General features: G+C 42.8%; 1 protein-coding gene across 3 annotated transcripts in view; it reads right to left on the bottom strand.

The window, feature by feature from the left end:
• The window catches only part of plppr2b (phospholipid phosphatase related 2b), a 46,187-nt gene that overhangs the window by 11,269 nt on the left and 19,066 nt on the right, over positions 1 to 15,852 (bottom strand). For 2 of the 3 annotated variants that reach the window (XM_068727476.1, XM_068727477.1), the window contains exon 3: positions 10,819 to 11,007. In XM_068727476.1, the coding sequence (XP_068583577.1) occupies positions 10,819 to 11,007 (189 nt within the window). Of the gene's footprint in view, positions 1 to 10,818; positions 11,456 to 15,852 lie in introns of those variants that run through there. The other variant, XM_068727478.1, reaches the window with a different exon arrangement.

The raw sequence follows: 15,852 nt of genomic DNA on the forward strand, positions 1-15,852 counted from the left end.
AGGGTGCCTCTGTATCAGACGTCGGGGGTCACTGACCAAGCGTCACTATTTGACAAGTTGGGAGTGAGAACGGGTCGGTTTACCTAACAAGGCAGGTATGACCGACATGCCAATTGGTTCAATGTTAACTTTCAATCGTGTTTCCTTTGGTCTTAACGGAAACTCAAGTTTTATTCTCAACTGGAAATCAACTGGAACAAGGTGAAAACCACTCGGCAGCCAATTAGTGTTGAGCAGCTGTTGACTGTTTCCTCGAGGCAATCGCTATGTTTTTTTAGGCTGCATTTATTTTACCCTCGGATAGTCAGAGGGATGAAGAGAGATCTCAACTAGTCAGAGGAGACAGGCTGACATGTGTGTGTAAAGAGAAATTGGAGGAGCTGATGAAAATGACACAGAAAAAGAGAATGAGAAAACGGGGCAGCTGAGTAATGACTGACATAAAGCGCCTCAGAGAGCAGAGATCACACAGCCTCCTTTTTTGCAAATGTAGGAACACAAACGTGTGTGTGTGCGTGTGTGTAGCTGTTCGTCAGACTTTTTCGTCTAGAGTGTTTTGCAACTCTGGAGTTTTTCAACTCTGACAACTATATAGATAAATTGAAATGATTTGGGGTGGAGTAGAAGAAGAAGAGCACATGAGGGGAGAGTGGTGGGAGACACTCCGGTGGCTGAACGCGATATAATTGGCTTTCTTTGATTTTCTACCTTTTGTGACACTGTGACAGTCGAGTGTTAGGGCGTTCTTTTTGCTTCTTTTTCTAAAAGCGTGAATCCAAACAAGTGTGTCTGCGCGTACGACGAAGTTGACAAAAGATGACAAACGAGGATCAAAGAGAGAAAATCGTGAAAAAAAGGAAAAGGGATGAAACAGTGATTGTAAATACAGTCAGTTCGAAAATCGAATTTTCCGAGGAACGTGTAGTGGGACGATAAACTCCCAATGTTTAGGGAGAAACTGTAGACTACTGGATTTTTGTTTTTTTACAATTGATTCAACCCTCACTTTCATTTCACGGCTCCTCCGCAAAGATACATTGCTTGAAAAAAGAAAGACAGCACACATACAGCGATGTAAACGGATAATAAACACACCGTGTACCGTGAGTCATACTAACGGGAGCAAGTGACGCAGCATTAAATGCCGGTTTGACGTCACAATGTATAAAAAGCATCTTAAATTCAAGGGGAGGTGTGGAGATTTACACCAGTGTCTCCGCACGTTATTTACAGATGTGTTTGGATTTTATAATCATTCTCAGCTTGGGGATATTGTAAGGAAACACCAAATCTAGCTATGCATTTACACCGTGAACTGTCTGGTGCAGCGTTAAATTCATAATCTAAGTGTTTCTATGTGTCACATACACCTGTGCACCTTCTAAACAGCTCTTCAGTTGTGAAAAGAAAACACAAATCACGAAGATTACACCATGTCTACATAAAGTATATCAGATGACAGTTGTTGACATTGCAAGCCCTGTGCTCTACTTTAAACACACACACACGCACGCACACACACAGCCTTCTGACACACCGCACCAGCGATGGTAACCATGACAATTTAGCTGCTTCATCATCACCCACACTCTCTCCATCCATCTCCTTTTTCTCTGTCTCACTCTGCTTTTATTCTGCAGCTTTCCCAGGTCTTTGTGGAGGAGAAACTAGGCTACCGGAAACACTGATTCAAATATAAATTGTCCTTTCTCGCCTGCTTCTTGGTCTCTCTTTGTGTTCAGTAAGGTTTGAAGTATGACCCTGTATCTTTTCTTGTCTCTTTGCATTTTCCTCCCTTCCCCTCCAGCCTCTCCCCCCCCCCCTCTCTGTCCTCATCCTGCTTACTCTCCATCTTTCTCTCTCTCCACCTCTTCACATTCCCCCTTTTCTTCCTCGAAGAAGAAGCGTTTCTTTCCATCTGCCTCCCAGTTAAGCAGAAACAGAGGATCAGTGTGGGATGAGGCCAGAGTGTGAGTGTGAGTGGATGGCTGGATTAGGGTTCTCATCTAAGGGTTAGAGCTCTTATTACAGGCTATCGCAGTGGGAGCGGACCGCTGGTCGAGGGAATCGACGTGGGGCTGCACGGCCCGCTGTCTTCGTCTCTCAATCCTCCACCCTGCGTGATTGGCAGCAACCGGATAAAGCCGTGATTATCCCTTATTATCCTTTGCCCTTTTTTTCACTGCTCCGTCTCATAAGCACGACTGTTGACGCACCGATCTGTCTGTCTGTCTGTCCGTCTTTCTATCTTTTCACATGCAAACACACACAAGGAGGAATAACTAAACATGGATGGACAGATGGTGATGGGCAGTGGCGAAACAGATTATACCAAATACGGCATTTTAGTTGGAATTAAATTAGCTTATAATGATATTACACTGATGCCAGCAAAAGAGAGTCACATTATCAACATTCCCACCTGACAATTAAAACCTCACTCACAGGCAACAAGAGCAACCCTCTGAACCCCAAAATCCGCCGACAGGCTTGAAAAGCATGTTTTCTTTAAACAATCGCCAAAACTTGTTTCAGAAGCTGTAAAAAACAGAATTTTCCTAGAACACATCATGTGTGAGTAATGCTTCTGTCAGAAAAAGAAACCAAAACAAAGCTTAAAACTGTGATAATTCAGAAAAAAACATTTTATTCCACACGTCTCACATATAATCTCGCCCAGAATAAACCAATTGCTTTAACTAGATTCTGTAAAAAAACATTAATTTTGCGCTGCTCAGCATAACTAGAAAGCCATGATTACTTTGCCTGAGACCAACAGTCATGTGACAAAAAATCCTTGAAACTTCAACCGAACTGCAGGCTGCTGAACACAGAGCATTGAGGAGAGAACAGGAGAGACCGTAAGTAGTGAGTGTAAGTCATTTTTTCAACATTAGTAACTCTTAGAAATGTTGCATGTATAGATTCCATTGTTTTCCGATTTTTGTAAAATAAATTATCAAAGATATTCAACTTGCCTTTTCTTCTTTTTTTATGACTTATGGCATGGCGACTGGGTTATATCGCACAAAAGATATTTTGGGATTTTCTCTGCTTCTAGCCATGGTTGTGCTGTTTCCATAGAGGTACAGGACTTATATACTACAGTGAAAATCAAGACCACGGAGAGAAAAATGTGAAAGCTCTTCCTGCTTGTTCCCCACTCACCTAATCTCGACCCACTTTCAGTTCAGATCTGCCCCTCATTACCCTAATCAGCTCCTAAAGTGTACAGTCCCAGACACTTTTTCTCAGTGCCCATGGCCAGCAGTCCTCTGTTGCCCTTTTGTCTTTGTTTTGAGTGCCATCACAGACTCCTCTGCTGCACTTTGGATAATGTCGATTTTGTTTGAATTCAACCTTTGCTTGGTATAATTATGACACTTTTAACATTTTTCTAAAACATTTTCACGGCCCAGATGCTTATTATTTACTGGCAGTTTGTATTTATTACAAGCGGCACACGCAGGTGTATTACTCGACATGCTGGGCAAAAGCCGGAAGGAAAACGCACCAAAAAAATCAAATCCTTAAATTAAAGGTGACGTTTTTATTCACAACTTTCAGAGATGCACTTTTCTTACTTTGACTTTTGGTATTCTTTTGTATAACACCCACCCACAATGCAATGCCTTTTCTGCTAATATTTTGTGTATTTCCTAGAAAAAAAGTTGTACCCAAAGGCAACATCCTTTCAAAGTATTTATCACAAATAAAGCAAAGAGACATGAATTGCAAAGTATGATGTCATGTGCTGCAATTTGCCATGTCAACTCGGTACATAATATAATATCTGGTTTTTGATTCTTCAAAATACACAAGAGAAAACTGCTGCAGAGTACAAGAAATGTGCTGAAACACAGTGTCAATAGTCTCTATAAACAGATATTTGCACATGCGGAATGGGAACACGACAAGATTTTGGTATCAGAAGCGTTCTGTTTTCCGTTTGTAGTAAATGGTAAATGGACGTGTACTTGTATAGCGCTTTTCTAATATTCCGACCACTCAAAGCGCTTCAACACTACATGTCATCATTCACTAGTTCACACTCATTCATACACTGATGGCAGGGGCTACCATGCAAGGTGCCACCTGCCCATCCGGACTCAAACTATTCATCTATATCCATTCATACATATACCACTGAGCCACAGTCGCCCCTGATAGTAGTCCGTGCTGAAAGCAAAAGGGGCAGAAATTGGTAAAATGCAATCTGGAAACCCATCATAAAACCGTCTGATGAACATTTGGCTTTTCATTTTATTTTCACTATTAACTGTTCACTGAGAGTAAACTTGTGAAACAATTCGGTCTTGGGCGTTATCTCTCAACTCCGACTTGTGTCTCAAGTTGCTCAACTGACCGTAAACAATGACCGCCGCCCGCGAGCGGAAGTCTTAGCCTATCCGGATATATGCTGACTACACCGCAAGCCCTGAAATATTTTCCGCTGCCCTAAGAGGCTAAATCACGGTCAGACTGACAGCCGATGGCTCGGAGATTGCCATAATGGTATCTACACTGATTGACTTTTAACAGCACATCTCACATCAGTGCCAAAAATCACTTTTGGCGAACATTTGCGTTCTTCCTCTCTCCTACACTCCCTGAAGATTCATCAAGGGAGCTGATCTCCTCGCAATACGATTGGAAGAGTTTCAGAGTGCCAATTTTTTTCTCCCGCTCGATGGCGCTTCCCAATCCTCCTCCGTCTGTCATATGTGACTCCATTATTCATGAAGCATTGTCCCCAGGCTTAACAGTATGCAAACTTCTGTCCATTTGCATATGGGCATTGGACTGATTTAGGTGTAAAGGAGTCTGTGCTCGTGTGTGTGTACACTTCCCCCAGCTTGTGTGATAAAACACAAGTCCGATGACAGTTGCAATCAACTGGAAAATGTCAGAAGAAAAGCATGATTGCACGAATGAACCGCCCGAGTTCTCCTCTTCAGAAATCCACGAAGATGCTCGCTTCGGCATTACTTTTCAGTGCATGCGTGGGAGTGTGTAATTGTGCGTCTATGCACGATAGTGTGCGTTTTTTGTGAGCACATTTCTTTTGGGTTGCTTGTCAAAGATGACAACTGTGATTGCGGTAACAATAGAAGGTAAATATAGAACAGAGAAAAGGCGAAAAATGCGAAACGGGAAAAACCTGGGTTTTATGAACAGCATAATTTGCTCAGCATTAGCATAACAATGGAGCAGTCACAGGGAGCATGATGGGAGTATTTTAATGCAAGGCAAGTGTGCTGTAGCACCTACAACCACCAATCAGATGTGTCGACCACAAACACCTAAGCAGGGAGTAGAAAACCAGTTCCTCCTCCAAGTGTTTATGACGGGAAAAAGGGGGAGAGTGTCGCTGACTACGGTCTAGATTTGAAACTTCCATATTTTATCTGAGATCCAATCAAGAAGATTGGATTTGGGGATTTTGCTGCCGCTGGAAGAGCAGCCTTGCGGTTGGAGAGGAGGTGGTTTTGTCTTAACACATTTACAATAGCTATTGCAATACAAACAGCAGAGGGGGAGAAGGAGGCGGACCTGAATTCACACCTTTGACCTACAGCAAAGACTGTTGATCTTTGATCTCTTTTGATAGTCCGTAATCATATCAGCTGTGTCACTCAATTTAATTCTGCATAATTCCGCTCTACTGAATGAGAAGGTTCCCCTCTTTGTATCCCCTTTTGCCACAAATGAAACGTACCACTGCAAGCTTCCAGCATCGTCTATATCGTGAGGTTGCACGAATTAATTCTCCTCAATGAGTCAGCTGTTTGAGTCAATCATTTGGGATTTTATGTGTTATTCTGTAAAGAATGTATTTTTCTTCCCACAAAAAAAGGCTTTTCGGCAAACCCGAGAACGAGTTGTACTGAAATGTGAGTTACACAGGTTAAGTACAAAAAGCAAAAGCAACAGTGAAGGTACTGAAAGAGCAATAGATTTGAGATGCAGTTGGTCTATTGACGCTGCTGTTAGTGGAGAACCTGGTTATCTGTGCCTCTTCTTCTCAGTGGATTTCTACCAGCAGGATTGTTGGTCCAAAGCTTTGCTGTTTATGTCATAGATAGCCAAACTATTTCCTGCTGGCTAACTCCGTTATAATAGCTCTAGCTTTATCTCCAAATGTCCATCCTGGTGTCTGCAGGGGAAAAGATAAACCACCAAACAGCAAAATAAGCATTTCTAAAAACAGAGCCCTGCTTACCTCTATCTCACTCCGACCTTTGACCTCTGGAAAGAAAAGAGAGATGCCTCCTTTAGCATCCTGCATTCACTTAAATCTGCTTTACTTCTGCCAGTCTTCCTCTTCTACTCTGACTATTCTCCCTCTTTATCTCCTCAACTGATGCACAGACTATTAAGATGTCTACACACACACACACACACACACACACACACACACACACACACACAAACACACACACACACACAATGTGGCTTTGACTTGATCCAGCATCTGTTTTTGAAGATATGACGGCAACAACAGCACAATGCAGGATGGTGCATCAAGCGCTCTCACTTAATAAACTCTGGCATGACTGGATGATATGGTCTGCCTGCATGGTTTGCAACAATCCCCGTCTTTCTGTCACATGGGGATGCATCACGCACAAAGACTCTTCCCAAGTTTTAAGAAACCACAGAAAACAAACACTGAACGGCGTCAGAAAGACTCTCTTGTTCCCCAATTCCTATCCTTCACTCTTCCTCCTTCAGCTGTCTTATTTTCTTATGGGGTCGTGCCGGACACAACCGCGGCCGGAGGAATTATGTTTTCAGGTTGTGAGTCTGTCCGTCCGTCCGTCCGGTCCATTCTCGTGAATGCAATACCTTAATTTATACTTTAATACTTCAAATTTGACTCAAATGTACACTTTCACTCAACATCAAATGTCAAAGGTTGAACTGATGTGGTCAAAGGCCACTGTAACTTCACAAAACACATTTTTGCAAATAACTCAAGAATTCTGATGCTAATAATGACAATTTCAAACAAATGTCTAAGAGAACATTTTGGACGTAAACTGCAACTTGACCGGTTGCGGTAATTCTAGATGGTTTTGTTTTCTCTCGTTTTCTCTCTGGTACCTCTGATTGTCGCGCTCCTCATTCTACCCCTTCCTCCCATCGTGCGCTGCATTTTGAACTCGCTGTGTCTCTCCTCTCAAAGAGCACGCTCGCTTTCCCTTACCGCACTATTGAGAGGCTTATATTTAGCAGCATGACAACGGGGCTCTCTCCGGGGGCAAAAAGTATTTCGCATTATGCGCCTGACCAACAAGAAAAAAAAGAGGTGGAGAAATCACATCCCCTTGCTTGAGCTTACAAGTGTGTGTGTGTGTGTGTGTGTGTGTGTGTGTGTGAGGGCTCACATTGTGTTACATGCATCTTAATTCTACAATTACCATTTGATCCTGTGATTGGTTGCAGCTTAACTGTATCGACTGATGGGTGGGTTTGTGGTGTGCAATCAGAGCACATACACACACACACACACACACACACAGTCTCCATTACATAACACACACCCTCACATACACACACGCACTAATAATTAGCAAACGGTTCAAATAGCACTCTACCGTGCTCTTTCAGCTAGCTTGGCAAGATAATTGGCATGAGTGCTGAAATCACCTGTGCTGTGTCTGCTGCATGTATTGTATATCGGCTGTGTGTGCTGGAGTTGAGAGTCATATAGATCGCCTGTAGCCACTCTGACTAGTAGTCAGATCCCGGCACTAGTCTTACACACACACACACAACAACACACACCAACTCCCACCTGCACACGCAGAATCCGCTTTCAGTGGCAGAGGAGGAGAAGATGTGCGCCGTCATCCACCCACGCACTTACCTTCACTGATCCACTGCAACTTACAGCATATTTGCCAAGTACCACACAAGTGCTTCTATTTCCCTCATCCTCTCACTTCCTCTCTCGTTGTCTCTTTCTCTGCTGCACACACACACACACACACACACACACACACACACACACACACACACACACACATACACACACAATTCTAATTCGGTGACCACATCAATGATCAAATGGTGGTCGACTCTGTTGTGTGCCAAATCTCACAGGTTCAGTTTGGCATGAAAGCCCTGAGAGATCGCTGCTGCTTTTAAACAGTTTCGAGACTTTTGATCAGGCTCAAGAGACGCGGTGGATTCTGTTCTAACCTGTGGCAGTTTGAGGCCCAAACCCAATTATGGTACAACCCAAATTTTCATGTTTCAGTTGTCTATGAGAGTCAGAAGCTGTTGTTCCTTATTTATTTTCAGGCTGTTCTCATTCACTGTTTGTACTTATACCTACGAAAGTAAGGCACTGTAATTAGTATAAAACCCACGTTATCGTGAGTCAGGACGTCCAGGACTGCCGCTAAGGAAGTCAGGTGACAAAGTTATTGAGCTATTTCTAGAGCTTTTGACCGTATCCCACGGCCTTCTTCAGAGGACGACAGAGTTGGACTTCGGTCATGTGGTAACAGGTGGTCATATAACTCTAACAAAATTTAGAAAATCTACCAGAGATACAGTATGTGTCCAAGCACACAAAAAAATACTTTTTTGGACTTGACCTTAACCAAGGAATAAATGTCAGGATATCTCAGCCTCTTTGATTCCCACCGTATGGAAGCAGTAACACTAAATGTCTGGAACATCGCTTTTCAACCTGGACCCTATGTGTTTGTTTCTTAGTGACTAAAAAGTTTTTATGGATAAAGCTGTAAGCAGCAGCTGCAAAACGAGCTACGAGGGGCAATAGAGTGGTGAAGCCAGCATCGCACTGGTTCCCTCAACAAAAATCCAATAGGATTTTTCCATTGAATTTTAGATGATTAAAATAATCTCTGTGGCAGACAAGCATTTAGGGTTCAGCAAGATTATCTTCACAAATGAACACAACTTTTATGATTTTAGAAGCGAGAATGCAACAGATAGTAAGGCTATAAAGGAACTACACCGAGGTCGCATGAGCGTGAGTATACATTACGAGGCTGTTTCATTTAGCCACCGCCTTTTTTCAGACACAATCAAAAGTTCACAAGAAGGACTTATTTTATGTTGCAGAACAAAACTTTACAATCTCCTAAGTTTGTGTTAACCACTGACCTTATTTAACCCATCAAACCAAAAACCTATTCAAAAAACCCATTGTCTTTGAGAAGAGGTAACAGGAAGTGCAAAAATATTAACTCATATCTGGGTTTAAGGAGTCATTCTTGCAGCCCTCTATTTTCGCAGTGTCAATGTAACCTTAAGTTCACTTAAAGTGCTTGTGTTTGCCACTGAGAAACCGAGTTATCCTGAGTTGTATGCCTCCCCATCATTCTACAAAGAGACGGCAGCAAAAAGAGAGAGGGTCTGGAGCAAAAGTAAGAGAAGCCTGTGCAGTTTTGAGCTGTCACACGGATACAAAATCAGTGTACGTCAGTCAAAGAGCTCGTCCAATTTCTGTGAAAGCCTGAATCAAAATAAAGAGAGATAAATATCTGCTTTTTTTTATTGTATCTGAACAGAGGCCCGTGGGATGGAGCGGTATCTTGGAGCGAGAGAGAACACAGATGCTCTGATTTTCAATAAAGCCGCTTCACACTCCAGGCAAAATCACGCCACTCCGCTCCCACTCTGCAGAGCCTGCGAGCACCGGTGCCTGCAGCCCCCATCCAGTCCAGAGTTAGGCTCCGAGCAAACACGCATACACACAGATAAACACATACAAAGTCCGCCAGTGCATCTGCCAAATGTGATAATGTGACTGTGTGTGAAATTGTGTCAGATACAATAATCAATGTAGAGAGAAAACTATGTTTTCACAACTGAGAAAAGATATTGGGGTGACAGAAAGAGGAGATCTGAGTCACATTTATACAGAAATGAAATGCAATTAAAAAATACAGAAATGACCCAGGACTGCCTGTCAATGCTTGTACTTGTACGTGTGTTTGTATGTGTGTTTGTGCTGCCCAAATATGTGGCTCAAAGGCTGCCACGTCCTAATGCCACTTAGCATTGCAGGACATCAAAGAGAGAAACCCTGGGGGACAAGATAGACAGTCACGGAGACGGAGCTTTGATGAGGATGTGAACCTATGCTTCATTATTAATAATACCCCACTGTGCTGACAATGGTATGGCTGCTCTAATGGAATTCAGCATCTACACTAATAGCGCCACGGAGCCTCGATATATTCATTTTAAACTGGTTTAGTGGAAATGAATGGCAAAAATAAAGATGCTGAATATTCATCTTTGATTCGCTGTGTGTTGCCAAGAACTCGTGACCTACAAGACGCAAGTCTGTATAGACGTTTTAATTATTAAAAAGGTGCTTCAATATGCATTTTTTAAGCCTCGGATGAAGATGGTCTTGCGAAAGAAAATAACGCGCCCCTTCTTGTTCATGAAGCCATTCTGCTTTAGTAGCGTGCAGTCTTGAAATAAGGACAGACTCTCTGCACACTGTAGCTATCGCAGACTGCTCTGTGGAGGACAAATTTAGTGCCCGTTGCCATGGTTATGACAGAGAACGCATCCACACACAAACGGAGCAGCGAGACCACGAGGATGCACACCTACACAGCTCTGTCCTCTTTCAATCCACAACACCACGTGTAGATGAGGAGGAACTATGTGTGTGTGTGTGTGTGTGTGTGTGTGAGTATGTGTTAGGTTTGTGTGTGTGTGTGTGTGTGCATGTAGGGTATCGTCATGTCTGTGGTGTGTGTGCGCATGAGGAGCACCTGTGGAAGCACTTTTCATTTTACAAGTTGAACACAGACTCACCGTCACAGTTGGGATGGCGGTGACTAGGGAGTAGACGAGGACGGGCGGCGCCTTGCTGTTGTCCTCCGGTCCCGGGTACGGCTTAGAGTAGGCTTTGTCGAAACAGAAGAAGCCCTGGATGTGCACGGGGAACGTGTCCGTGTACTCAAAGTAGTACGCCAACAGAACGGTCCCTGCCATGATGACCAGCTGGAAATAAAACATATTGGTTCCAGCTTTAGGATTGGATCCGCAGGAGAAGAGGTGGGAGAAGAAAAAGACAGCCGGGGAAAAGAGAGAAGTGGAAAAAATGTTGTCACAGATTTATAGAAAGAAAAAAAAATGAAAAAAAAGGAAGAAAAAGGGAGAGATTTTTCCTTCACAGAGCCAAATGATGGATGCTTCGGTAATGTGTAAAATGAATCAAGTGTGCATGGAGAGATAGTGAGGGATGAGGATGAGAGAGAGAGAGAGAGGGAGGGAGGGAGAGATAGAGTCAGAGGGAGACAAATAAGGAGAAAGACGGATAGAGAGGGGGAAAGAGAGAGCACTGACAGAGAGACGAGAGAGAGAGAGAGAGAGAGAGAGAGAGCGAGAGAGAGAGAGAGAGAGCGATCCCTTCAGCGGTGTCAGCGTGTAGAGTGGGAGGGTAAAGAAACAAATGGAGACCGATCAAAGAAAATAACGCTGTATGGAGGAAAACAGGAAGAGCTGATCGAGGACGGGAGAGAGGTGGGAGGGGGGTGGGACACAGATGGGGTGAAAAAGAGCAGAGCGGTGGAGAAGACAAGAGGAGGGAGGAAGAGAGAAAGAGAGAGAAACAACCGTGGGAAAAGCGTTATGTGTGTGTGTGTGACTATCTGTATAACTTAAGTTACCAGCTCTACGCAAAGCACAAGTCATGCAGCATAAAATATAATCTCCATAACTATTATAAACAGTATTTGATAATAAAAATGTATTAGCAATTCCTAACAGAGAGTAAGAGGCGATGATAAACATAGAAAACATGAAAAAAAACACGCCATTCTGCACAGATGAGACAGATGCACGAGTACTAATTATTCATTTATACTCCAGTAAACAGCACTCTAACTCCTTTGCCCAACTCCCTACAGGGAAAACAAAAAAAATAATCTACAACTGCACACTAAGCTTCTCGAACTGAAAACTGAGGGATTGTGCAATATTTGTTCGCCCTGCGGGTATGGGCCTGAACCAAGAAAACCTACAAGTAAAAAAAAAAGGATATATTTATATATAGCTGATTAGTTGCATCATAATCTGCGGCCTGGATTGTTTGCTCAATGGACTTCTATTGTGTGTGAATGACAAATGTATCAGCACCAAAAACACGAGGAGCCTCTGCTGGCAGGCTGAGCTGCTGGTTTGAGGCCCATGAGGCAGGAAAAGTATCAGCAGTTTGGCAGCTGTTGCTTACAAATTGCTTTGTTAACTTCAAGGGGTTACAATACGCATGGCATTTTTAAGGTTAATAATACAGTACCATTGTAAATTACCAGAATAACAACAATAATTATTAACATACGTCAAAGCACACCTCAAGCAAGGAGGTGGGCTGAATAAACCGACTTGTCTATCACAGGTGTAATTAGTGACATAAATGCTGGAGAGGAAACACCAAGGCTGCAGTCGAAAAGTCCCAAAATTACCTTCTAACGTCTATTCCTTACCACTTTTCCTTGACCTCAATGGAAAATGTCATGGGGTCAAGGAAAGATGTGAAGCAGAGTTCATGAGGAGTTAGGAAAAGAGAGAATCCGACTACACTTTCACTAAGCTACGTAATTGTGATGTGACAGCGGATATATGCCAAGGCGAAACTACAACGAAGAAGGACTACAAAAAGTGAAGTGAAACTAAAACATGTCCCCATGAAATCTGTCACTCATGTGTATTTCCTTTGTGCAATAATGTAGATTAAACGGTTTGGTTATATTGAGCTTTTTAACAGTTTAATAATCTATCATAGGCCTAGCTTGTTTTGTTTTTTACTGATTCTTCTCGTTATTGAGAACGAGAATTTGTTCATTGACAGTTTGCTATATTTACTGTTCATTTTATTTTTTATTCTTTTTTATTTTTTACTTATTTGTCACATGTTCAAAGTAAATAAATATGAATTAACATAAATCCCATTACTTTATGACTGCATGACTATAATTGTTAAACCTGTGTAATATAAGCATATCGTTTGTTTTCATGGCCGAATGGTGCGTCACTTTAAATGTTGCTTCTGCAAGGAATTGTGGGGCTGAATTATCTACTTTCCTTTCGTAAGGGAAAATCCAGTGTTTCCTATGCTAAAGGAGCTAATAAAGGAAGCATTGAAGCACCTTTCCTTAGCATTTAGAGAATTCAAACAGCTCTTATCATGGCAGCCACTTAGATACTTCTGGGTCATTTCACTCAGTTAGGAACCATCCTAAGCAAAAAGGACTATTCGACCACAGCCCATCTCAATGATCAGTTCCACCTGTGCTGGCTATGACAGGTGAAAATATCTGCAGTGAAAAACGTCTGACAATCTGAATCTGAATAGTTTGGGCGAAGATTGACTTTTTAACATGAGAAACGAGTGAGAACCAAGCAGTTCCTGCAGCTCTTGATGGTGTTACATTTTTATTAATGCAGCGGATAGGAGTAAAAAGTGTGCGTTTGGGATGGTGGATTGTGAATATTTGCATTCAAATGAATTCAATACGGTGTACAAAGATGCTCTGAAGAAATATGAGGCAGCATTTCACCTCTACTAATCTTACAGTCATCAGTAAAAAAAAAAAAGAAAGACAACTACTAACTAAAGGTTGGACAAGTATACACAAAATTCAACCAAACTGATGAAACTCTGAGAGACGGTCGAAAAAAAACTTCTATTTTATAATCTCAAATACAATACATAAGACGTATCTGACATAACATCAGCACTGTAACTTCAAATTCTGTCCGGATCTTACGCATTGCATCTTCAATGGAATAGTGACATTTCGGCAATTACACTTGACACAGTTCACTTTCTTCACGAAAGTAAGAGAAAAAGATCAGTTCCACGGTCATTAGCCTAGCTTAGCATTAAGACAGGAGGCAGGGGGAAACAGCTAGCCTGACTCTGGCCAAGGGTCGAAAAATCTGCCCACAAGCACAACTAAAGCTCACTCAAAAAACACATCACATCGTCTTTGTTCAATCTGAAATGTAAAGAAAAACAAGTTGTGGTTTTATAGTGTGTTACTCTGGTTGCCTGGCAACACTCCAGGAAGCGTCACCATGCTGGGTGATCGTCTAATGCACAGCTGGAAAGCGGATGAACATGTTTCCCAAAATGTCAAACTATTGCTTTCAGTATTAGCTTTTAATGTGACGACATCAACGTTTACACCCACGGTTGTTTTAGTTGCCACGTGTTTGTGCTCGCAAATTATTCTTTGCCGGACTTGACGTAGAGTCCTCTTTCTGCTTTACGGCACCAAACGGGAAAAGTCTCACAGTGGCAGATGTCTGAACAAGTGAGAAACCACTGAGAGAACCTCCTCCAACATGTTTATCCTCTTCAGCAAAGTGACAGAGTACCCCAGAGTGCTATAAGGGGGCGGCTGGGGAGGGGGAACTTGTTACACGTAACACATTTCAGCATTATTACACACTGAAGAGTGACAATGAACATGGGAGGGAGAGGGTGACCTAATTCAAACCCCTTTACATCACACGCTCTGCCCCGCTGTCAGCTCGGCTTCTCTGCATCGTACCTTTTCCTGTTTCCTTTACAGTCACTGAAAATCTATGGATGACTCCCTTTGTGAAAAATAAAATCAAATAATTGATCTGTGCGTACCCGTGGCAATGTGCAAACCTAATCGACTTTGACTTGTTTGTGGCAGGCGGCATACTGCGGTCTTTGCACCACAGGGAGGGGACCACAGCGAGGAGAGCATCGGGGGGGACGATGTGTTCGTTGACAACACACATGCCCTGAGGCCCCTAAAAGCCAAATCTGTATATACAGTATCAACACATGCAGGCAAACCACACAAACACCTCCAGCTTGAAGTATATAAATATAGTCCAAGAATATCAAGCAGCTCCATGTTTTTCCATGTTCTTTTCCATCTGCATGTGTGTCTGGGTGCGTGGGTGTGTGTGTGTGTGTGTGTGTGTGTGTGTGTGTGTGTGTTTCCATGCGTGTGTTCGGATTTGTCTGCAGGCATGTGGGTGCATTCCCATGTCTGCGGAGGAACTCTTGACACAGGCACGCTGTGTTGAACATTTCTCTCCATCATCCATTCCTCTCTTTCTCACCGAGCTACAGAAGGCTTGAGGGAGGGAGCGAGGGAGGGAGGCGTAGAGAGGTGGGAGGGAGCGAGGGAGGGAGGGAGCGAGGGAGGGAGGTCCGCGAACAACCATCAAAGTTTAAACAAACATTTGAAGACAACTGCGGAAACGGCCTCCCTGGGAGATCGTGCGTGTCGTTTTGCTTCTACTTCTGCGCTGCTTAGGCATTAAAATCGACTGTGCTCACTGACGATACTGTTAGTTAGAGAGGTGTAGCAACCATGTGTGGAATAATACCTGAGAAGACACAAGTTGAAAATGCTTTGCATTCATTCTGGGACAAGATTATCACAGTAAGTTTAGTCAGTAGGACAAAAATACAAGAGTTGCAGTATATCAATCTTATTGCATTAACACAAACAGGAAACCCAGCCTCCCTCCTGAATACACGCTTATGGTGAGTTTACATCAAACGGGATGCAAATTTTTGCCTCACATTACTCACGACAATTTGACTGCAGGATCTTTTGAGTTTACAATAACTACTACTGCTGATTTGTGCTTGTTGTGGAAGCCCCAGATACGTCGGACCACCGTCGTGTCTTGGTTCATAACATCATACGGACGCGCTCGGTTAATTTCACAGAGCTTTAGTGCATCTAGCAAACCACACGTCGGCTGGTTTACTACAACTGTATGAACCTGACAGATTTTGCTGTGATTTAATTGCATTAAATGGACAAAAAGGATGCTGATATAACGACA

This window comes from Cebidichthys violaceus, unplaced genomic scaffold, assembly GCF_023349555.1.
Source record: "Cebidichthys violaceus isolate CVI_PGR_0920_01 unplaced genomic scaffold, fCebVio1.0.p SCAF_4, whole genome shotgun sequence".
Classification (NCBI taxonomy): Eukaryota; Metazoa; Chordata; class Actinopteri; order Perciformes; family Stichaeidae; genus Cebidichthys; species Cebidichthys violaceus.